Genomic DNA, 24,802 nt, shown 5'->3' with positions numbered 1-24,802 from the left:
AACGTTTCTCATGCTTGCCATGCTATTTAAAACCCTGAAGGTCCATTATCTATTTGGTTTGTTAATCTTAATATAATCTCTTTAAAGAATTACTATAACTCATTTGATAACTTTAACATAGTTCGAGTGTTTCAGTTTTACTACACTTATTTAAAATTTTGGAATACAAATCAGCTAGAAGAGGATGTTCTAAGTATTTTGTGGCTGAAGAAAAACGCATGTCGTACTTGGGCTGTATTGTCTGTTTTAGGAATGGCCTGCTTTCTGTTGTTCAAGTCATGATGAATAATGAGAGAGAAGTCTTTCTGTATAGTGTAGCATTCCTCCTGCGGATACAAAAAACAACAGCTTTTACAACACTAAATAATCACAAAAATATCAGACAAAGTTGTAATGCTCCAAATACAATGCTTCAAAACGAGAAGCTATACATTTTGAAATATTTGGAAGAATATCATTTTACCTGTTCTACAAACTTACACCCCATCCCAAATCACATCTTCTTATATAATATGTAACCTGGCTGTTCGTTTGTCTGTCCAGGATATTAATTCACCTGTAGCTTGCAAACTGTTTCAACTATTGACCAGAAATTTGGTAAACATATACTACATGATGTGTACCAATCGCTTTTGGGTTGATGATTGATCTCCAAGGTTATTCCTCTTTTTATTTTTATTATATTTTATTGTTGAATCAACTCTCAGCAGCGGCCAGCAGGGCGGCCGTGCGGTGCATGCATACGGGCACCATTCTCATCCCTACCACCTTTGCCGTCACTTCCCCTACTGTAATAAGTACATAAGTTTCATATGTTACTGTGCTCTGTACTAAAATATTTTATAAATCCACTCAGATGTACAGCGAACACAAGGACAGATTTAGCACACTAGGGCTCATCATTTAGAACTGCTAGGCAATCATTAGAAGACAAGAAAGTGACAACTGCGAAATGGGCATTGTACTATTTCTGTGTGTCAGAGTCAGAATGAAATTGGATTTTCATTTCCTTGTTTGGAATGGCATGATTTACCTAAGTGGGGGCCTGCAAATGGAAAAAGAGTATAAAGTCTTAGAACATTGCCCAGTACACCTTTAAAGCCGATGGACAGATGGGAAATACTGTCATCCGATCCGGAAACTCCTTCCAACGCATTGATGAAAATGTCAGACTCTACACAAGGGCTTGTCATGGCTTCCTCGTCTGTTATGCTGGGTAAACCGTCATTAAAGAAAGCCAAGTTATTTCTTCTATGTGATTTCTTACCACCGTATCACTAAGGGAGGGATATCACCTTTTTATATTATATCTGTATCGTTTCAGGTTATGTAACATGCCACAATTACAAAAGAACTTATTCCAACCAAGGAGCTAGCGCCCCCTGCTGGATAGACCTACCTCTTCATATCTTAAATCATTCTTGAGGCAGATTGAACACTTAAGTGCCATCTTAAGTTAAAAATGAAGGAAAACGTACTAAGTAATTGCAACACAAACACTGACTTAATCAGTTTTAATGCGAAAAGATGCCAACAAAAGAAGAGAGGAAGCGGGCCTCTAGGGTGGAGAAAAGAAGAGCTGCTCAGGAAGCAGCAAGCGCATCAACCTCTGAACAAATGAATGCTAAATGTACAGAGAAAGAGTGTGAAAACTATGAATGATCAAGTAAAGTGTATTCACTGCATGTTATCTTCATAATAGACACAAACCTGTCAAACTACGTATTGTATTTTATCAATTATGTTTAAAGATATTTAGCAAATGTTTTCCTCACCTCTCTGGTAACTTTGCCCGATTTCTTGCGCTGAATTGTTTCTCCAATGGCGTAAGGATCTACTTCCCAATTTACTGCTGTGAATTCTGGGATTGGGGATAATGTCACAATTGTGTTTGCCATATGACTTACACTACCAACAATACCTTGATCATGAAGTTCGGAGTGCATAAGTGCAATAATTCGCTTCACGGTTGACTCTAAAGGGGAAAATAAAACAACACAATTATTCATCAAGTGCTAGAATTTCAATAGTTTTGCTTTTGTACCTGACCACAACCTCATTTCACGTTTCCTTCCCATTATAGGTAATGTAATAGATTGACGCCGCACTGATGTTATCCAAAAAGACATCTACATAGCAAAATTTCACTGTCAAAGCTCCTCCAACTAAAATTCCTTTTATTAGGATCAGCCAAGTCTTCTGAAATTCATAGATGACCATTGTTTAAAAAATGTTGTGGAGCGCTTCTATAGACAATCAACATGGGGAAATGTGGTGAAATATTTACATTCAGCTTTGTTATTATTTTGAGTAGGTTATCAGATTAAAAAAATATTCTGGAAGTGAAGTGTTTTCAAAATCTTTATTACTTGAAAGACATAATGAAGAGAGACAAGAATGAATGTCATGTTTGACTTTGTTTTTTAATAGGCCAAACACATTTGATCAAGAGTGACTTGTAACTTTGCATTTTTTTTTACTCAAAAAAAGTGCGAGTGCTAGTTTGTGATACCATCAGTGGTGCTACACTGGGGTCATAGCAAATGTACACATAAGAGTTAACTAAAACAGAATTTCCAGTGCAAAGAAAATTTGAGACACAAAATAGGTTCTTTGGTTATACTTTCAAGTTTATAAATAATAACATATTGAAAAGTGATCCCCACACACATGTTAACAAATGACCCATTCAGAGAGTCAGCTTGTGCAACACTGTGGGAAGATGAGTTACTCAAGGCTCCCATGTATTTTATGCCATGCACAAAATACCATTAGAAATGAATGTGGCTAATATTATGATGCTGTTAAAGTTGGTGCACATAAATAATGATTCCTGAAGAGAAGATATTGTGCACTTGCATTAATATTAAAACATAATTTATAGAATATCAGCTGACAAACTGAAAGCATGAACCAGCCCACTTTCCATCTCTCCCCCACCTTTTCTCTTCGGCTCCTGCAGCAGCTGACAGACATCAGTTATGGGAATGTGATGGAGAAGCCAGCTCAGTGAATCTAGAACTAGGATGACATTTTTAGCTTCTGATTCCTTATCCTTTGACTGGTCAATTTGTGCCTTTATAGACTGGATGCTGAAGTCAAAGGGTTTTTCATTGCTAATCCAGTTGAGAGGATCTGTGTATCCATTATGAAAGACAAGACTGGGAAATAAAAGGAATTAAAATGGACTGGCAATGAAAGACTAATTAAATATTTACATTATTGCATGACATTAATATATAAATGAGCTTAGCATGACCTATGGCCCATCAGTATAACCTGGATAAGGAGGGTCCTCCAACGCATAGCATTACTAACCAATAGGTAGTCATTCACACCAGGCTAATGGACCTGTTAGCATAGTTTGTTGGAAGACACCACAGTGTTGTGAAGAAACTTGCATTGTCAAGACAACCACATACACATTTCACACAAAAGGCACCCCAGCTGGAATCAAACTTGGATTGCAGTGATACAAGAGTACATCAATTAAGCTTTATTTTATGTATTTCCTTCTCATTGAATGTTCACTGTTCAACGCTGAACAGTCACTTGTCAAGTTCAGTTTATTCAGGTTTTTTCAAAAAAATCATTGGCTAAAATAGGAGTTAACATATAAAAATCAAGACTTATTTTCATATTAAACATAATACAGTAGGTGTAATAGGGTGAGGCATGAGTATGGAGCAGCAGCATTTGCCAATCATAGGTCCCGAGTCAGACTTTACTGTCAGGATTTATAGTTCACAAATTTCCCTGCAGTGGTTTATTTTAGCCTAGCAGCTTTGTTACACATCCGTTCCATCAGTGCCACCTTAAGCCTCAAGGGCACAAACACTGTAAGCTATAGTACTCCTCAATGTTTCTCCTTCTGTAAGCAATAATGAGTCTGAACTAATTTTTCTGTATGTTAATGACTGCAACAGTGGACATGACCATAAAACACTTTAAAAACAATTCAGTTAATGGAATAAAATGACACAAAGTAGTGCATTACATTAGCTGTAAAACAGAAGCTGAGGGACTCTGTAAACTGAGATCATTTGCAGGATTTCAGCAAACACAAGTCTCAGGGCGGAACTCAATGTCAGATAATTGAACACAAGAGAACATTAAATTCTAGCAATTAATAATATTGATTCCAGAAGGCAGCTTACAATAACAATTAAACAGGTCTGGCTGAGGGCCAGTACATCTCCTTGCCAGTAGAGGGCATTACCTTAACTAAACTTTCTGACAGCAGCAAATACAAAAAGATTAACATGTCAGGATTTCAAAGGAACAACGAGAAAGGATTTTTAACACTAGAATTACCAGAGTCTACGAAAAAACTCGTAGATCCGCCCCACCTTAATACCATTCGCACCTCTCCGCCAGCAACTTTTGTCTTCTAAATGTGCCAACTAAGAAGGGCAGCAAGCAGCCGGGTATTCCATCCCCCACCGTCGCAGAACGTTCACTAAGTTTTCCCAGCTGATGCCTTGTTTGATTATCTGGGAGTGACTGAACTGTTGGAGTTTTAGAGTGGAAATAATAGATTGTTATTTGGAACACATGCATTTCATGTGTGTTCCGTTTCTACAGTAATCTGTGTAAACACATTGTTAAAACAGAAACTTTTTCATATTTTAGTAATAAATGTTACAAAATGTAGGCATAAACTATAGAACGTGTGAAGCCTGATTTCTAAAGATTAAATAAACACTTTCACAAAAGGTTCAAGAACAATACAACAGCTTCCGTGGTATAGCGCTAAGATTTACTGTGTCATAGCGCAGCAGGCCTGCTGTGCCTCAGCGACCTGAGTTCGCTTCTCCGCTTGGGCGAAAGTGTTATTTGTTTTCTTTTTAACCACAAACGGACATAAAATTTATAAATTGGTATGCACTGTCAGTTAATGAGATTGTTATATTTTCATGTGGGATGCCTCTTTTAAAATGTTTTTTATTAATTGAGACTGCAATTAAAATGAACAAATGTCCTTATAACTGTTCTTATTTTTAAGTTCTGTAAGACACACACTGTCAGACAGATCACTGAATAATGCACAGACCTTGATAGATAGATAGATAGATAGATAGATAGATAGATAGAGCTGCAGAAAGGCAAGCAGCCAGTGAGAGTACATTCACATGTGAAAGGCACTAGATAAATGGATAGATAGGGAAGACACTTATATAATAGGTTGACAGAGAAGACACTAGACAGAGACATTAGCTATATAGTAGTTTTATATATAATGAATATGTATTTTACAATTCGGAGAATCGAAACACACTGCACACAGGCAAGCGGGCAGTGACAGTGGAGATAGATGTGAAAGACGCTAGATAGATAGTATACAACAGGCAAAAATAGCTACCACTTGATAACAGTATTAGCTATAATGAATGAAAGCATGAATTAATCAATAGAAATAACCGTGATCGTTTAAACTTAACAATTTACTTAAGAAGAAAAAAAAAGTAAAACGCCTCAGCACGCAGAAAGCAGACACTTGGAGGCAGGCAGGCAGGCAGGCAGAGAGGCGAAGGTTAAAAAAAAAATAACACTTTCTCCCCAGTGGGGAATCAAACACGGGTCTCTGAGGCATGGCAAGCTTGCTGCGCTATGAGACAGCAAATCTTAGCGCTACACCACAGCAGCTGTTATATCGTTCTTGAACCTTTTGTGAAAGTGTTTATTTGATCTTTGGAAATCAGGCTTCACACATTCTATAGTTTATGCCTACATTTTGTAACATTTATTACTAAAATATGAAAAAGTTTCTGTTTTAACAATGTGTTTACACAGATTACTGTAGAAATGGAACACACACGAAATGCATGTGTTCCAAATAACAATCTATTATTGGAGAGGTAAGAGGCAGCATTTTATGCTAACAAAATAATCATAAATGTCTCTGTCGCAGCCAGTAATCAGTTCTGGGTAACATTGTTCAGCACAGGTAAAAACAAAACCCTCAGCAGAATGGTCTTTTGAAACCCAACAAAAGCAATGAGTCAATGCAGTGTGTCTGTAAACAACATCCCAAATTATACGAATATCCATTACTCCAGATTCATTTTTTTTTTGTTGTCACCTCAGCCTCTACTTTCATTAACAATACTGGAGTTTTACTCATGGATTTTTCCACAAGTTTATCTTGATAATAACTACTATTCTTTCTACTACTACAATTTAAACTTCTCACACTGTTTTCCAGCTATTGTAAGTTTGGGGTCAGTATGAAAATAACTTCTTCTTTTTTTTTTTTTTTTATTTATTTATTAATTTTATTATAATCAATACATAGTAATCAAGTTTTTACAAAAAAAAAAGAATAACTTCTTTCACATTAAAGTCAAAAATGCCTCACACTACAACCTGAACTTAACTGAACGTATAAATGTCTACACTTCAGAATGGATATTGCCATCACACAATGCATTGGTCCATAAATTGTTTTCCTACCTGGCAACATTAAACACCCCATCAATCTAATTATTGAAGTTAATATTGAAGACATATTTTTTAAGCCAAACTTGAATCCGGTTTTCATTCCAGTCAGTTACTTTATTAGTAACTAATTACTATTACTAAAGGAAGAGACTTGCTTACCTTGATTTTATTTGAATTCTTTTTTAAAAGATTCACAACTCTTGTTGCATTCTTCCTTACCAATGCTGAGTTGCAAAGTGAGCCAACAGAAGCCTTTATTATTGTAATCTTGTAATCTCTGTAAAGTGCTTTCTGCGGAGTTATTGCACAATATTTGAAAACATTCATTCATTAACTGGAAATAACATAGGTTCTATGATGCAATTTTATATGATTTGCCAGAGTCACTCAATTGTTTGTTCAGCTAATCAGCATGTCTTAGTAACACTCACTAACAGTAATTCTGTAGTAATGTCAATGTGATCCTGATCGAATTTCATCCAGCAATTGATCTTCTATGGAGATCCTGATTTATAGCCCTCTTTTCAATCTTATTATGCCACTTTCCCATGGTTTTCTATATGGAAACTGAACCACTGCTAATGAGTACAGCAAATTCTGTCAAAGACTATAGCTAATAATAGTAATTAAACAGTAATCGATCAATCTATCCAATCACAGATTTTCTGCACCTACTTTTTCTATTAAGGGTGTATTATTATTACTGTGCATTAGCTTTTAATCAAGGGGACTAACACAACCAGGGTATGGTTTAATTGTGTAACTATTCATTTATTTATTACAGTTAAAGAAAAGACATAATAAGTAACTTGCACAATAAGCTGTTATCTAAAATTCAATGCCATACTGCCTGTCCACCCCAGAAGCATTCACTGCAAGGTATAGATTAAAAGCCAGTCCATCAATAAGTAGGCCCACAAACACACACACACAAACAAAGAGTACATGTTAAATAGAAATTAAAAAGGGCCTTATGAAGAAGTATGGTATTTAACTTAGGATCATGGGCATTAATATCATATGTTCACCAGCTTGTAGTATAGAGCCGCTGTAAATATCCAAGCATATATGTCTACAAAATTATATTTGACATGTACTATTTCTTCATTGAAGAAATTAACAATATTCATTTCTACTATGATATTTTTAGAATATATTATCATGTATTATCAACAAAGGCCCTGTGTGATAAATACCTTGAAGATGTTCCATCCGTCAATCCAGAGTACAGTTCTTCCTGTGAAATCTCAAATTCAAAAACATGAACAGTTTCATTCCTGTAAATTAAAAAGAAGAACGTAGAGTATTCATCAAAGCATTTCCTATGTCAGCTGGTCAAGACCCTGAATTTTATAGCAAAGTGAAAATAAAAGCACCTAATGTTATTTTAAACAAAACCTAGAAAATATATTGGCCAAAAGAGCTTGATGAACTGAATGGTCTCATCTCTTTCATTAAGCTTCTTATTCTTTACTGACATATTGCTCAAGGCCTGCCAACTAGAAGGCAAGCACCAAAAAAAACCAAAAATATTTTTTTTATATGTATACATTTTAATTTGTTTATTTACTGATAAGTGGTGATAAGAGTTTATTATTTTTTACCCGTCGTATATAAATAATAAATGTTATTTAGTGGTAATGAAATGTACTTTAGGATACCACACTCTGGGCAATTTGGGGTTTATACTTCTAATGAAGATATGAGATATGACCACTTAAAACAAACCAAAAAAAATCCTTAAACCCACTTTATCCAAATGCAAATTCTCAGTAGCCTAGGAATATGTCAAGTATTATTAGACCTTAAAAGGGCACCAAGCCATAGTTGGGCCAACGCATTCACACAACCAATACTCACACTTATTAATGACTACTCTGGAATCACCTATTAGCTAAACATACACCTGTTTGGGATGAAGATGTAAAACTGGAGTGCCTAGTGAAAAACTAAGGCAAACAAAGGTAGAACAAGTTAACTCCACACAGGTAACAAACTGGTTTAGGATTTGTACCCTTTATGCTGTATCTGTGGAGCAGTAGCACAAATCCTTGGCATCAAGGAAAATAAAGAAAATATACTTTATTTTCTTTTTCCTGTGCTTGCTTAACATGCACTTAATTCCTGGTGGATTTCAGCTCTGGTAAAATTATTTTTAACTGGATTTTTTCTTTGTATGGCTTCAGGCTGATTGCTCCTCTAGACATCTTAATCTGCTAACCACAAATACAATAAAAGACAGACTAGCACGATTACTCAACAATCCTCTTTGTAAATCCTACCTAAATTTGGGACAATAATCTGTAAGCAGTAAACTACAAAGGAATTATTCTACGGCGGCATGAGCAATATCTTCAAAGACACAGTTCATCTTGAAAAGGAATAATTTCTTAATTTTCTTTTTTTCTAGTTTGATGAGTGGGCTGGTAGTCAGGAGGACTACAGGTATGAAAGGGGCTGTATAGTGCAGAGGCAGGGTTCAGCAAGGCCATAGGAAAGGACAGCATATACTGGCAGGGATATCTGCTGTCAGCTCACTACCAAAGGAAAGGCAGAGGGTGGAGGCATGATTCGTTGGTACAAGAGATGTCTCAAAAGTGCTTGTGGCAAAGGCACCCATGGAGGGGATTGAGAAGAGAGAAGGAGCAGGTGTCAAAGATACCATATAGTGTTAGATAAAAATGCCAGCAAAATCAACACTTTCTAACAAACAGAAGGTAAGCATCTCTAGGAGGAGGAGGTAATGTATGGGGCTATGCTGCCTCTCTGATTGGATAAATATCAAATAAGCAGTCTTAATGACCTTTCTTTTTAAAAGCAATGAAAGGCTCATTGTTGCAGGGACATCAGTGGCCCCTAGAGATAGATCTAAACCTGTGTCTTGAGATACAAACTGGAAGAATCCCCTGGTTTTAGAAGTAATTCATGGACATGGCCAGAACAAACCCTGATTGGGGTTTAAAAGTTCCTCATAGACAGTCCTTTACTGAGCGTTGAGACGGAAGGTGAGCTGCATCTAACCCCCTTCTGGCAGCAGTGTAGATCGAAAGAGACAGAGAGAAAGAAACACTGAAGGTGTTGTACTTTGTGGTGAACAGCTAGGTGAGACACTCCAAAAGGTAACAAGGTGTTCAAGATTCACTTGCCTGTTGACATGCACATGTAACATCTGTAATTTGGCTATTATTTCTGTAGTGGTTTTGTTAATAAAATCACTATAATTGAATTCTTTGGCATTCTGAATATCTCTGTGATTTGGGGAAGCTGTAGTTCCCACAGAATCTGACAAAGTCATGGAAGAACAAGCAAATTTTGCAGAGACTTTGACGGGTCATGGATTTGAATCCCATCACAGAGATATACATATCATGTGTAAAAATGGCTATGAAAATGAAAAGGAAATCCACTCAGATGTGTTTCATCCATATTTAAAAAGATTTTAAATATTGTTTCTGGAAGGATTACTTGGGCATACTCATACCTTTAAAACCTTGTGTTAGGTTAATTGTCAATTCTAAATTGGTCCTTTTAAAAGCTGCATCCAATGTTACTGCTATGAAGTGGAGGCCCAGACATAGCAAAAAGGTTTGAGGCCTCCAAAAGTAGCCACAAAGCAGACGTGGACATTCAGTGGTCTGCTCAGAAGAAGCTCACCCCTGACCAGTTTGTCATTATCACATACTTTCTGTCTTTGGCCTAAACAGGAATAGGGAAACTGGCCTTTAAAGTTAAAAAGGGCTCCTTAAAGTCCAAAAATATGCAAAATGCCCTAAAAGGGGGTTTAAATGTGAAAACTCCAGCCTAAAGTATTCCAAGCAAAGACTCTTTATCGATGAATATATTTGTTCACAAAAAATAAACAATAGCAAAAAAGGCTCAAGATGAGCAAAAAGGAATTACCTAAAAGGCAATCCCTGGTAACCAAATCCTAATCCAAAATCAAAGAGAATAGTCCAAAAACCATCAGAGCACTAAACAACTTGAAAAAAACATAATTCCAAAAAAAAAAACCAACAATAATATCTTTAAAAGATTCCAAGGAGTTTCAATGCAGTACTGCCTGAGACCATCTCTCCTGGGACTTAAATGGCTAAAGGTAGATACTCTCTTAGGAGTACCACTCACAGAACACACAGAATGTAAGCACATTTAGAGCGACAGAACACAATTACATAACAATAAAAAAAACAAAAATAACAAAGACATGAAAAATAATAATTCAGATTTAATAATAATAGAAAAGCAGACAGAAAAAACAAGCCAAGGCTATACTTCAACAATTATTAGAAGATACTGTAAATCACCTCATTACAGAACTAAAATGGATAAGAATGTTGAACAACATATGGATGAATAGATTATTTATCAGTAATTAAATTCATTCTTCATATCTGATTTAAGGGTCTATGGAAGCCAGAGACTTTCCTTTCTGCACTGGGCAAAAGGCAGTTTGCCAGTCCACCATAGGATACACTCAAGCCATTTCCATTAATGATGGAGTGATTTCCTAACAAAAAGGCACAAACTTATGAAATCTGAGAAACAAAAAAAAGCTTAAAAGCATTCATAAACTTTCAAAATCAACTATATTAAAACAGAGAAATATTCCAAGTGACCAAAATACTGATTTAACTTTTTCAAATATATCTTGAGATGTTATTTAATCTTGTATAATTTCCTCTTTTACTAATCAAATAGCTGTTCCTGACAGCAGATTCATAATATGCTATTGAAATGCCAGCAGACAACTCATAATTAGATAGGCTGCATGTACAAATGTCTGCCAAACTAAATCACTTCACCTGCTACTTCTAGGTGTACTAACTAAGGTAAATGATCTTTGCAATCATAAAAGTTAAAAAATAGCACACAAGGAAAGTAAAAAGTCACTTATGTAGACCTGGGTTAGACAGAAACAGAGCTCCCACAGTTGTATCATCTACAGATAACAACTCTACATTTCACTAATGGCTATTATTTACTGGCAAAGTACCACAATCACCTACTATCCATCATGGTACGTTGAAAACAAAAAGTTTACTTTAAGATTTCAACAGAGATCTTAACGCTCCATCAGGTACTTGTTTCAAAATGTTAAACTTATGTAATATGAACTAAAATTAGCCATAATATTTCTGAGGTCAACCGCGGACAATTTTACAAAAATAACTCAACTTTTACATCATTTGTGTTGGAATCTGCTCTCTATGAAAGCTGTTTTCAAACACCACAGGTACTCTTAATAACAGAATATGTGAACATTCCATTATAACTCTTATTGTTTAATATGAATACTTGTTATAAAAATATTTAATAAATAAAAATGTGGTATTTGTCTACTTTCTTTCAAAACAGTTAACTAATACCCTAACCTATCTGATAATCATGTTATGTATGTTTTCTAATGTTTCATTTTAACTTCACAATCAGATATTTCTGAAACTGCGTTAGCTGAAAGGCAATGTATGCTAAAGAGCAACTGAATGTGTTTTACTTATTGCACTTTCAAATTTCTCTTGACCATCTTTTACAAAGTCTGTGATAAGAACATATACAGTATTATTCCCTCAATATATCACCCAGAATGGTACATCTTTTTGATGCTACTTCTTCACCCAGTTGTGCTTCTTATGATTTGCGTAGAACAGCCGAGATACATGTCAGAGATACATTTCCTGAGGATGCTGTTATCACCGTTCTCAACAACTTCTACGTGGATGACTGTTTAAGGTCAGTGATAACAGAAGAACAAGCAATAAAGCTGGCAAAGGACCTCCAAGCTCTATGCCTCAAAGGGGGATTCCTTTTGACTAAGTGGGTGAGTAACGACGGAGCAGTTTTATTGTCCATACCTGAACAAGACAGAGCTCATGAACAAAAGGACTTAGATTTGAGCCACGGTCTCCTTCCCACAGAGTGTGCCCTGCGCATCCAGTGGTGCACAGAAACTGACAGTTTCAAATTTCAGATTAAGTTACAGAACAAACCCGCTACAAGGCATGGTATCCTGTCTGTTGTTAGCTCAGTTTATGATCCACTTGGTTTTCTAGCACCTGCCTTACTGCCAGCAAAGCTTATTCTAAGAGACTTATGCAAAGAGAAATTTGGGTGGGATGAAGAAGCAGAAGTCAAACACATTCAGAAATGAAAATATGAATGGTTCCACAGACAAAATATCTTAGTTTTTAAAAGTTTAGTTAAGTTTTAAAGTAAAACAGTTCACACAAAAAAAGGAAAATTAAAATAGCAAAAAAGGTAAAATGAATGTTAAGAAAAGTTCAATTCTAAGCTTAATCTTGTTACATCTCAAATCATTACTATTTACTTAACATTTCTGAACCATTTCAAAACGGTCAGAAAACTGTATGCTTATCCCATTTCTAACTTGAAAATGGGTCTTTCAAGTCCCTCTTTACTGGGACTTGTTCTTACCATCTTACCACAACGGCTGCTGTCAGCTCCAATCTTGGAATCGTGACTTGCTTCAATGGTGCAACTCTTGACTTGCCCATCAGGAATTAACAAAAATAATATGGATGGATGATTTGAATTTGTGAACTCACAAATTATCAAACTACACTGCCTTTCTTAAATAATTAAATAATTATGTACAATTTATAAAACTAATTACTTCCAACTTCATTTTGTTGCCACTAATAAAGAACATGGAAGGTAAGTTTATGAAACTGCAACTTCTACTGCTTCAAAAAGGACTAAGTTTGGAGGTTCTTTTTTTGTTTTTTTTCTGGTGCCTCATTGGCTCCAATTGTAAGCCACTAAGGAAGGCGCATTTATTTTCTTTATTAGGACAATTGTAATAAGAATGGGCCATTCAGCCCAGCAAATTTGAAAATTCTTTTCACTTAGATTGTCTAAAATAACATTAAGTCGAGATCTGAAGTTCCCCAAAATCCTCCTCTTTACCACACTACTTGGTAATTTATTCCATGTGACTGTGGTTCTTTGCATGAAGAAAAAGTTTCTAACAATTGTGAGGAACCTGCCCTTAACACGTTTTTAACCATTTCCCTGTGTTCTTGTTGAATAATCTATACTGCATATATAAAGGTCAATGTATGTGTGTGTGTATGTATGTATGTTCCAGCATCACTTCCGAAAGGCTGGTGCGATTTTCATGAAACTCGGTACACATGTTTCTCATTGCTTGACTAAAAATACTGTAGGGTGTACAGTATTGTAGGCGGAGTGGCAGCTCTGAGGCTAGGGATCTGCACTGGCAATAGGAAGGTTGTCGGTTTGAAACCCGTAAATGCCAAATGGGACTCTGCTCTGTTGGGCCCTTGAACAAGACCCTTAATATGCAATTGCTGAGCGCTTTGGGTAGTGAGAAAAGAGTTATATAAATGCAAAGAATTATTATTATTATCTGTGTAGGGTGGGTGGTGATCTTACCATCTTGTATGCATGTTATCATCCAGCTGACACTCGGAACGACCATCAGTGGGCGAACTGCAGGTGACTGCCAGCATTCTTTATATTTGAACACCACTGCGCCCCTGTTACTTTTGAAATTAAATAGCGTTGGCGGGTTCCGAGCATCAACTGGATGATAACATACATACACAAGACAAGCACATTAGTGAGTCTTCATTGTTTGTTAATTTATTTTTATTTGTAAAGTTCTGTTTTTTTTTATTATATTTTTCTCACACAATTTAAAAAAAAAAAACAATTTATTTTCCTCCCGGGCAATGCCAGGTACTTCATTTCAGCTAGTTTATTTTAAACTAACAGCTGGGATCAACTGTACTAATTTCATTTATAATTCTGAACCCTTTAATTATGCCACCTCTTAATCTCCATTTGCTTTACATAAAAATGTTAAACTCCTTTACCTTCTCAATCCTGGAATCAGCCGAGTCGCTCTCCTGACTTTCTCTAATGCTGGTACATCTTTTTTGTAATATGGACCCATATTCATTCATACTGCAAACAGTACTCCACTAGCGAGACTTCACTAGTGCATTATATACCTTGAGCTACAAAACCTAACATCCTATAACTTCTGTATGCTGTCTGAATTTAGATAGCAATGAGTCCACTATGACTCCTTCATCCTTCTCGTAAGGGTTACTTTCAACTGTCAGACCACCCATTGCATATTCAAATCTAACATTTCTACTTTCTACATCTAATACTGTACATTTACTTTCTTTACATTTCATCTGCCACAAACTTGCCCAAGTTGCTCTATAACAATTTAAATGTTTCTAAATTATCTTCCCTGCTAAATAGTTTGGTATCACATGCACACACTAAACAAGCTTATTAATTTTATTTTTGCCCAGATCGCTTATGTATATTAAAAAAGCAGCAGCCAAAATGCTGATGTAATTTATAAATATAGCTTCACTTAACAATACATGTTTCCATGGAACAATTAATGCATGCAACATTTATGAAAAAATAACTTTTTTTTAAATGACTTAAAAATAGTGAATTCATCTTTTAACAAATGCATCAAAAATGTGTAGAACAAAGAGAAATTAATAATACTGTACTTACCGAAGCAGTGCAGCTTTGATAAAACTCTTCAGCAGGCCACGACCACCACATTGCACACAGTCTGAAAAATAAAACAGAGCAGGTTGTAGTTTTGCACTACAGGAAAAAAAAGACATTTGTTAATCAATTAGAATTATTTGTATTCCTTCATTAATGTAATATAAATTGGATCTGATATTTATCCAAGTGCTAATAATTCTTAAAGAAAAGCAGGCAGTGTGGATATCTAACTGGATTTAAAACCCACTATATTTACACTTTAATTCGAAGTGGTGTGGCCCTGAGCAAGTTACTTAACCTGCCTGTGCTCCAGCTGTAAAAAAATATACAGAAAGTAAACAGTCATCTAAAGAAAATGTACCTGTAAAGCATCTTGATCTCTACAGAAAGGTGCTATATAAAAAAGATTGTATGTGAATAAAAAATGGGATTTCTTAATTTTTTTCCAAAAATGTTTGTGTGCTATGGTAACTGGTAACACTAGATTGACTCTATACAAGTGAATGTGGGTGTGCGCATCATTGTGCCCTGAAATGGTCTGGTACCCTTTTCAATAATGTTTTCTACCTTGCACTTGCTTCAGAGAGAAGAGTGAGTTTTACACAGCTACATAGAGCACTCCAGAGAGGAGGAGCGACATCTTGCCAAACGTTTGAGTTTTCAACTGCATGTAATGGGTCCAACCACTGTATTTCTGTCAGCCTGTATAAGACCGTGTTCATCAACTGTTAGGTTAACAACCCTCTAACATTTTTTTCACACTGAGAACTCTAGTCATGCTCAAAAGTATGGGTAACCCATCTCACTATGTTTATTTTACTGAACATCTGAATAACTTCCCAGTCACTCAACACTTTTCAGATTTCTTTTCAAAACACATCACTTCTGTTATAAGATGAAGGTGACTAATTACACTTGATGATCATGACTTCATTGAGAGTAGTGATGTGGTGCATGTTAGTCAGACAACAGGGCTAGAACTTCACTGTGTTCTGTACAAGTGGCAATAAACCTGACCTTGAACCTTGAGTTTCTTTGAATTGAGTATTTTAGTTGCAGACTAAAATAGATTTTAGTCTAGATTTTATGTTTGGGCTCATTATCTAAAAGCACAGCTTTTCCTTCAGGATTGTCTAATGGATGCATGACCTAACATTACACCAAAAGAAAGCAGAATTAATAATTCCCTTCAGATGGCCACTCACATCAAGCAAGAGTATGATCTTTAAGAAAGTAATACTGAAAACTCCTAAAACTTGCTTGTACACTTATTGTTTAACTGTATTGTACTGTACATTTCTATCATAATGCAGAGAAAAATCGTAATTATCAAAGAAAGATAGACCAACTATAACAATTGAATGTGAAGGTCTTTCTGTTGTGTATTGGATTCTCACACATGCCAAAAAGAGTTTGAGACCACTAAAGAGCTGACTACAGTTGCTGTTCTTGACACAGAGGATGTCAGATTACACAAATAAATATTACAGTGTATTTCACATTAGAAGACTGCATGATGTCATTACAGCACACCTTCATGTTTCTAAAACATGATATATACCAATATACAATTTACAGCATACACCACCACCACTGGTGTAATACACTGCCAATGAGATTATAATTTTGAAAATGATCAGGACATTGCAATCAACACAACAAATGTAACACAAAATGCTGTCAGTTATAAGAAGGAACTTTGACATATACCTGACAGATTTTACAGCACAACTTACTGAAATTATGGCCAAATGTTATTAAAAATATGTAAACTGCAGGCCCTAAGAATATTTTATTAATACTAAGAAACATTACATTTCTAATTTTGGCATGCTGGATAGCTTTGTATAAGACAAAATGCAAAAACTTAAGAACAAAAATTGCTTTATATAGCACCATATTACATTAAACCCCCATCCGAAATGCAGTTTACAAGTTGAAATACCTAGTACAACTGTTTAAGGTATTTTTTTTCATTTGGATCACAGTGCCTTGCATATACAGTATGCACAATCGGTGGAAACTTAACTCACAAATTATCAAACTACACTGCCTATCTTAAAACACCAAATATTAATTTGTCTTCCTCTAAGACAATAACACCAATGTATTTTCTTCATTTCTTTATTCCTTAAACTGCAGTTTCTGTAGATTTCTTTGGTTTTATTTGTGTTTGAATCTTTCCAGATTTGTTTCTAAGCTGCATGAGTGATATGTTGTGTGCAAATGCCTTGCCACAGTAATAAGTGGATAATGCTTGAGATGATTCGATTATACACAGATTGAATCACTTATGCTTTTAAAAAACTAAACTGACAGACATTGTTAGGTGAAAATACAAACAGACAAACTCAATAGGGATGTGTGAGAACTATTCTGAAATAACAAACATGAAAGATAACACAAAATTAACAAAATCAACAACAATAATAATAATTCTTTACATTTATATAGTGCTTTTCTCACTACTCAAAGCACTTCAATGAGTGGGGACCTACTACAACCACCACTAATGTGCAGCATCCACCTGGTTGATGTGACGGCAGCCATTTTTGTGCCAGTACATTCACCACACATGAGATATTAGACGGTGAAGTGGTGAGAGAGATTAGGGGGCCAGAATGACAAGGCAATGGCGGGCAATTTAGTCTGGACATCAGGATACACTCTACTCTTTACAAAGGATATCCGTGGATCTTTTATGACCACTGAGTGTCTAGACTTAATTTTTACGTCTGATCTGAAGGAAAGCGCCATTTTAACAGCACAATGTCCCCAATCACTGCACTGGGGTATTGGGATACATATTCAGACCACAGGGTAAGCACTCCCTGCTGGACTTGCAAACACTTCTTCTAGCAACATGCCACGCTTTTCCATAGTACTGGCCAGGCCCAACCATGCCTAGCTTCAGGTGGATGACCTGTTCTGAAGTGCATGTGGTATGACTGAATACAACATTAAATACACATACTGTACATTCACACTGATACATAACAAGATACCATTACACTGTCTTGGAGGCAAAATGATGGGATGCATCATGTAATGCAATTATTATTTTAACGTTTTAGTCCTGTCTAAAAATAACTGCAGGTACCAAATTTATATGATGTATGCGTATTTGGGTATGAAGATTTCACCACTGATTTACAAAATTAACAGAGATTTCATTAAGAGATATTTTTGACCCACAGCTGTCCATGTTCAGACTGTTTGTTGCAAATATCGAAATTATTTATTTCTTTAATAGCAATTTTTGGAAAAAATGACTACATTTTTGGTTTATAATTTCTAGACTGAACTTTAATATAAACCATCCAGATTTTAACTGACACTACTTAATTCCGTTTTAGTGACATGGAGAGCTAGAGCCTATCTCTGCAGTTTTGGCGGCAATGCATGGATTGACACAGTTTTGCAAGTGGTATGAAGGTAGGAGATAGAGGGACTGTGTGAGGTATGACACAGTTGTTAACTTATTTTCCCTCTTTGAACCCAGAATGGAGGAAAGTGGCCAGAAGGACCTCTGAAGTCATTTCCCCTCAGAACATGGAAGAAGTCCTGCCCCTTCCACCTTGTCCACTATTTAAATGAAAGCCAGAGCAGAAATCAGAGGTTAGTGGAGAACCAGATTCTGACAAAGGCACTCCTTTGTCCTCAAGTGTTCCATAATGTAAAACAAAGTGGGCATTGCCCATTTTGCTGGGCTTTTTAGTGGCACACAAGACCTGCTAATACAACAGATGCAGAAATCCAACTGTCCCCCAGCCCACCTGCATTCCTGAGTGAATACTAAAGTGAATGGCTGACCTGAGATTCTATCTAACAACACTTTGGTGAGCACCGCACTTCACCTGATGCCAAAGGTACAAATCAGAGTTTAGCTGACACCTCTGAAGAGACTCCTTCAGACAAAAAAAGACCCCAAATAGACATTCATATTAGGCTTGTAATTGTAAGCTAAACTCTAGCTGGATGTGATGGTCAAAATAAGACACATATAGGCAGGCTTTGATTAAATCACCAAAGGTTACACCTCCTCTCCAAACTATCTCCATTGATCTCCTCTGTCTCTTTGTGGGAAGCTGAAAGCTGACAATTCATTCTCTTTGGGGTTAGAAGCCACCAACTCTCTGCACAGCCTTGGAGCTGGACACCCTGAATCAGCTCTAAGATCTACTCTGCCAAGCCAAGCTCTGTGCCAGTAACTGTGCCCAATCTGACATGTCCAAGAAGCAGTCATTACTTCAAGAAGGGAAATTCAGCTTCTTCTCTCTTGGACCAGAAAGAGTAATGCTTTCCCTGTGAAGTTACAGAGAAAACAGCAAAGAGCCTAACAGTGCTCGTAGGCAGCATCACATCACACCACAGACAGAGGACCAAATACTAAAGAAAAACAATACACTCCAACACAAGAAAAGGTCTCCACTTGAACAGAGAGAAAGGTAAGTTAAGCAAAATAAAAAAGGAGCCTTACCAAATTGCCAAAGTCAAACTGATAATTAACATCAATCCTTTTATTTCTTCACACCTTATGCATTTTCCTACAAAAGAGATCATGGGAGGCATATTATTCTGGACCACAGGCTTATTTTACACATTTTCTAAGCAGCATGGATATTAGATTGGGAACCCATAGTGGATCCGAACACTTTATATGTGCGGTTTCTATTTTGTTTTTTTAATGTTTACTATGATGACTCTGAAAATGCTCTGCATAAGAATTCCAATGTGCTTTGACTGTCGGTTTTATGCACAAATGGCAAATAAAGAAACCTTAACCTTAACATTCCAGCAACATCAGATCCAGGGCAGGAACTGGCAGTCATGAACATACACTTCAGCATTCATTTTTCTAAACCCATGTATCCAGAATAGTGCTGGGCGGTATGACCAAAATTCTAGATCACGGTATTTTTCAAAATTATACCGGTTTCACGGAATTCGACTGTATTTTTTCCCCATGCATGAGTGGATGTTAACCACATTTTCCACTGCAATTACTGCAGTAGACTGGCTAAGAATAACCTATTCCACTGTCATGAGAATTGTACAAAAAACATTTTAATGTGCACACAAGTATTAATACAGGTTTGCATGGCCCTATAAAGTGATAGTTTTCAAGTGGGTGGCACTAATGAAGAGAAGGAATCACACTGCATGACAGTTGCAGTCAAAATATAAAACCTTTTTATTGAACAAATTTTACAAACAACTTAAACAAAAATTTTGACAACATATTTTCAACCATCCAAAGAGGCATTTAGACTTAGTAAAATATCCAGAGGTGCTTTTCAAAACTTGTATTGCCCTGAACATGTCTTAGAAAAGGAATAATTAATGTTTTGTAAACCAACTACACTTTCTGTTAATGTTAACAATCTCTGTTCACTGACATGTTAGCTATCTGGATTGTAATGGCGTTGGTTATCTTGATCCAACACTTGCTCTTTTTGTCGTAGGGAGTACCTCTAGCAAATGCGTCTACAAGTGACATCTGACTCGAGTGTCCTGTAGCTTTTTCAGTTTTACCTGAGGACATGGAGGGTGCCAATCTTAGTTCCATACATTTGTGGTACTCCAAAGCATGTTTGCAGCTAAGGTGGTGCAGCAAATTGCTTGTGTTGACAACAGACATGGCTCTTTTTTTCGGGAAAAGTTCTTCTGTGTTATTACATTCAACTTTATCGTCTGCTACAGCTTCAGTTTCTGAATGTTCTCTGTCCAATACCTCCACTAATACATGTACTCAGTTGCACGTGTGTTTAGTGGTGTAGCAGTGAAAAAGGTCCCCCCTTAAACAGTTTCCTTCTGCGCCACGTTGCAAACGTTGTTTAGGCTATTTAAACCGGTATTGCTGTATAAGAAAAATCCATATGTCATAACAAAAATAAAAAACGGTTTTCGGTATTGTTTTATCTTGGTAGAGTAATATATATTGCTCTACTTTCCTCTATTGTATTATTAATATGTAGCCTTAGAATGCCTAATCTCACAGACTTACCACTGTATATAACTGATCCCCACCTTCCCTTCTATATCTATAACCTCAGGCAATTAGATGCAGTAAAAAGACAAGCAGGAGTTAAGTTACACATAAAATAATGTATTACTGATAATATTCATAAATAATAACAAAATGCAAAGTACATTTAAATATTGGCAACCATACAACCTGATAAAATGGTGATGTGTAATTCAGGTGGCACACAGACTTGCAGTTACTTAAAATGTCTCTAGTTAAGGCATCGTTGGTGCTCAACTTTCAGCCACATGTCTGTTCAATATGGCTGCTGAGATGTTCTCTTCATTGTGTTGTCTTCATCATCACAGGTTAGCAAGAGAGATGCTTCTTCATCATATGTTGGTTAGAGAGAGAGAATGTGGTTGAGTATGCAAATTTATAGGTTCTCTCCAATTCCTAGAACCAATAGGACATCATGGTACTTAAAGGCCTCTGAGACAAGCCAATTCCAAACAGCTATACCTCAGAACAATGGGGGAAATTGTACATTTTAACACCTCAACCCCCCCAAGACCATATGTTAAGCTAACCTGGCTTTGTGTGAGGAATGAGACAAAGACTTTAGCAGAGAAATACTCATCAAACTGGTTTAAGACACATCCCCCCAAATCCTGTCATAAAATTACAAAGAGACAGTCGTAAAAAGGGGGGGCAAACACGAATACCTCTCACCACTTGGTTTGCCTAAATTACAAATAAAGACATACAAAACATTTATCAAATTATGCAAAATCCCTCATCACAACAGGTATGAACCGGTAAACCTCCCAAGACTAATCCAGAAATTGATCATCTGGTAGCTAGAGCTTATCCCAGCAAGTAACAGGTTCCAACAGAAACACTGCCTGGTCAGGGTGCCATCTTAAGGTGAAAACACACACTCTCACACCACACCCCCACACTAGGGCCAAATTTAGTAATGGTAATACATCTAAACTTCAAGTATTTTGATAGTGGGAGGAAACAGGAGCACCCAAGGAAAATTAGAGCAAACATTGGGTAAGACATGCCAACTCCATGAAGGGAGCAACAGGATGCGAGGCCCAGTGTCCATACTGTAAGGCAGCAGCACTACCACTACGTCATGTGTAGCCTACACTTCAGCTTTGAATATAAAATATATTTAATAAGAAACTTTATGACACTCAATTGTGAATTTTTTATGTATCACTTAAATGTCTTTATTTAGACAAAAAATTCTAAAATGTCTAAGTAAATGCAAACCTCTAAAGACTCTTCAAGATGAATTATAAATTAAAAACAGAACTGAATAAGAATCCCCCACTTTGCTTTGACATTCCTAAATAATCTCTGGTGTAATCAACTGTCTTTAGAAGTCATATAACTATCTGAATTGTCTCCATCTGTGGGTAGAAAATGCACCTCCCACGAGCTCCGGTTAATCACACCTGCTTCTGGGGAGTCCCACAGTTAGTTAATGCATCTCCTAACAAATATTAGAATACTAGAAGAATACCCGCGCTTCGCAGCGGAGAAGTAGTGTGTTAAAGAAGTTATGAAAAAGAAAAGGAAACATTTTAAAAATAACGTAAGATGATTGTTAATGTAATTGTTTTGTCACTGATATGAGTGTTGCTGTAATATATATATATACCTGTAGATGCAGAAACACACACACAAACATATATATATATATATAAATATACATATATACGCATATATATATACACATATACATATATATATATATACATATACACATATATACATATACAGGAAAATACCCGCGGTTTGCAGCGGAGAAGTAGTGTGTTAAAGAAGTAATGAAAAAGAAAAGGAAACATTTTAATAATAACGTAACATGATTGACAATGTAATTGTTTTGTCACTGTTGTCCCACTGTTGGTGGGATATGGATAGATATATATATCTGTCTATCTCTACATATATACACACACATATACATACACCTATATATATCTATGTATCTATCTATCTATCTATATATGTATATATCTATCTATATCTATATATATATATCTATATATATATATATATATATATATATATATATATATATATATATACATTGAGGAAGCAAAATTAAAAACATTATTTGTACAAAATCTTAATATATTTATCTATTGCTAAATAATGAAATGGGCAGGCTATTTCTTATCAGTGCAATACGCTGCTTGTTAAAACGGATGACTCCCGCTCATACGTGCAAGTATGCGTGTATATTATGAACTATCATATCTGTTCAAGTTCTATTTAAATTTTAAATATAAGTAATTTTTATTTGGTCAAAAGAAATATGTTTAGTAGGAATGAAAGTTAAATTTAATCATCATTGCATAAGTTTTTCTTCACCATAGAAATTTAAAGACTAAATCCAACTTCCATTACTATGAATGATATTTTTGGCGACTAAATAGAACTAACTTATATCCAAAATTGAGCTATTGAGCTGTCGCTTGCCTGCCTGCCTGAATAAGTCACCCTGGCTTCGCTCTTACTTTTTTACCGTTCATTTAATCATGGCTAGTCGCGGAAAAATTATAACATGGAAGGAGGATTAAACTGAGTATGGCTTTACCAAAACAATTATTGATGGCGAAAAAAGTATCAATTATTCATAAAACTTCAATTGGTGATCTTTTTTTCTGTGTTAACCTCATATTTTTTCATACTTCTACTCAAACCAAGGGGGTGCGAGGGTAAAATGAATCGGGAAGCGGTGATATATATATATTGAATATATTGAAATATTTTTACTGTGAAATAATGCAAACAGTACACGGCACGTGCTTCGCCCTAATATATATATAACTTTTGAGAATGCAACGTATAGTTTTGTCCAGGAGAAAAGCAATCTTGCCTGAAATCAATGGCAACCTTTTGTAGGGTGTGTCCCTTATTAATTGTCATCGCGAAGCAGAGCCTTACTGGAAATTTGAGGCATTTCAATTGAAATGGGAGATCAGAGGGTATAACGGTGACACAAGGAATACACCGAGTGTGGAGAAACTCTAGAGACAGCGTGTGTATGAACTTGTGGATTTTTCTGTGAGTATTTGGTGGCAGTGTGACAAAGTTGCTTCGGAAGACGGTGTTAGCCACGGTGGTCAGCTCAGAGCGAAGTGAGGTGAATGGGAGGGGAGATGATGACGTCACTCCTCCACCCGCCTTAATTGTCAACCCCCCTACAACCACAGTCTCTCGGAATTTGCATAAGCACAGCCTCTCACCATCAATTTGAACTTAGTTCCAATGTGATCAAAACTGTTGTTTATACCCTGCGTCCTCTCATTAAACTTGTATCCCGCATTAGCTGTGGGCATGACAAACGCCTGCGGCAGCCTGTCTATTAACTTAGTTTAAACTTTATAGGTTTACACCGTGCTTTGTTTCCGCAGTATGTGCACTTATGAATATGCATTGGCCTCGCTCACTGAGTGCAAGGGAAAAAAATAAAATGTAGTCTATAAGTTATTAAAAGTAAAACATTAACATTTTGTTCAGTTTCTTCCTACATCAATTTTAACTCTGTTACAAAGTGATCCAAAGTCTCGTTTATACCTCGTGTCTTCTTAGTAAACTTGTATCTCGCGAATAGCGTCATTTGCCGAAGGCATGACAAACGGCAGCGGGAGTGTGTCTATAAACTTAATATAAACTTACGGTTCACACCGTGCTTTGTTTCGGCAGTAGCTGTACTTATGAATATGCTTGTATTTATGAATACGGTTGTATGCATCACTTGCTTCATAATCTTTTTCTGCCTTCTCAATTGTGAAATGGCGCGTTTTCTTCAGTGTTGTTTGGAGGTCTTCCTTGTTCTCT

The 24,802-nt window shown here is 36.1% G+C and overlaps 1 protein-coding gene across 1 annotated transcript in view; it reads right to left on the bottom strand.

Annotated features, from left to right (window-relative positions):
• Window positions 1–24,802, bottom strand: part of elp5 (elongator acetyltransferase complex subunit 5) — a 53,172-nt gene that overhangs the window by 10,305 nt on the left and 18,065 nt on the right. Inside the window, exons 2-6 of the mRNA XM_039746935.1 lie at window positions 14,968–15,028; window positions 7,638–7,718; window positions 2,941–3,161; window positions 1,776–1,975; window positions 228–326 (exon numbers count right to left, since the gene is read on the bottom strand). Coding sequence (XP_039602869.1) covers window positions 228–326; window positions 1,776–1,975; window positions 2,941–3,161; window positions 7,638–7,718; window positions 14,968–15,028 — 662 coding nt within the window. The remainder of the gene's footprint in view (window positions 1–227; window positions 327–1,775; window positions 1,976–2,940; window positions 3,162–7,637; window positions 7,719–14,967; window positions 15,029–24,802) is intronic.

The sequence above is a fragment of the Polypterus senegalus genome, chromosome 3, assembly GCF_016835505.1.
Source record: "Polypterus senegalus isolate Bchr_013 chromosome 3, ASM1683550v1, whole genome shotgun sequence".
In the NCBI taxonomy this organism is placed as follows: domain Eukaryota; kingdom Metazoa; phylum Chordata; class Cladistia; order Polypteriformes; family Polypteridae; genus Polypterus; species Polypterus senegalus.
This window is presented reverse-complemented; position numbering and strand designations above follow the sequence as displayed.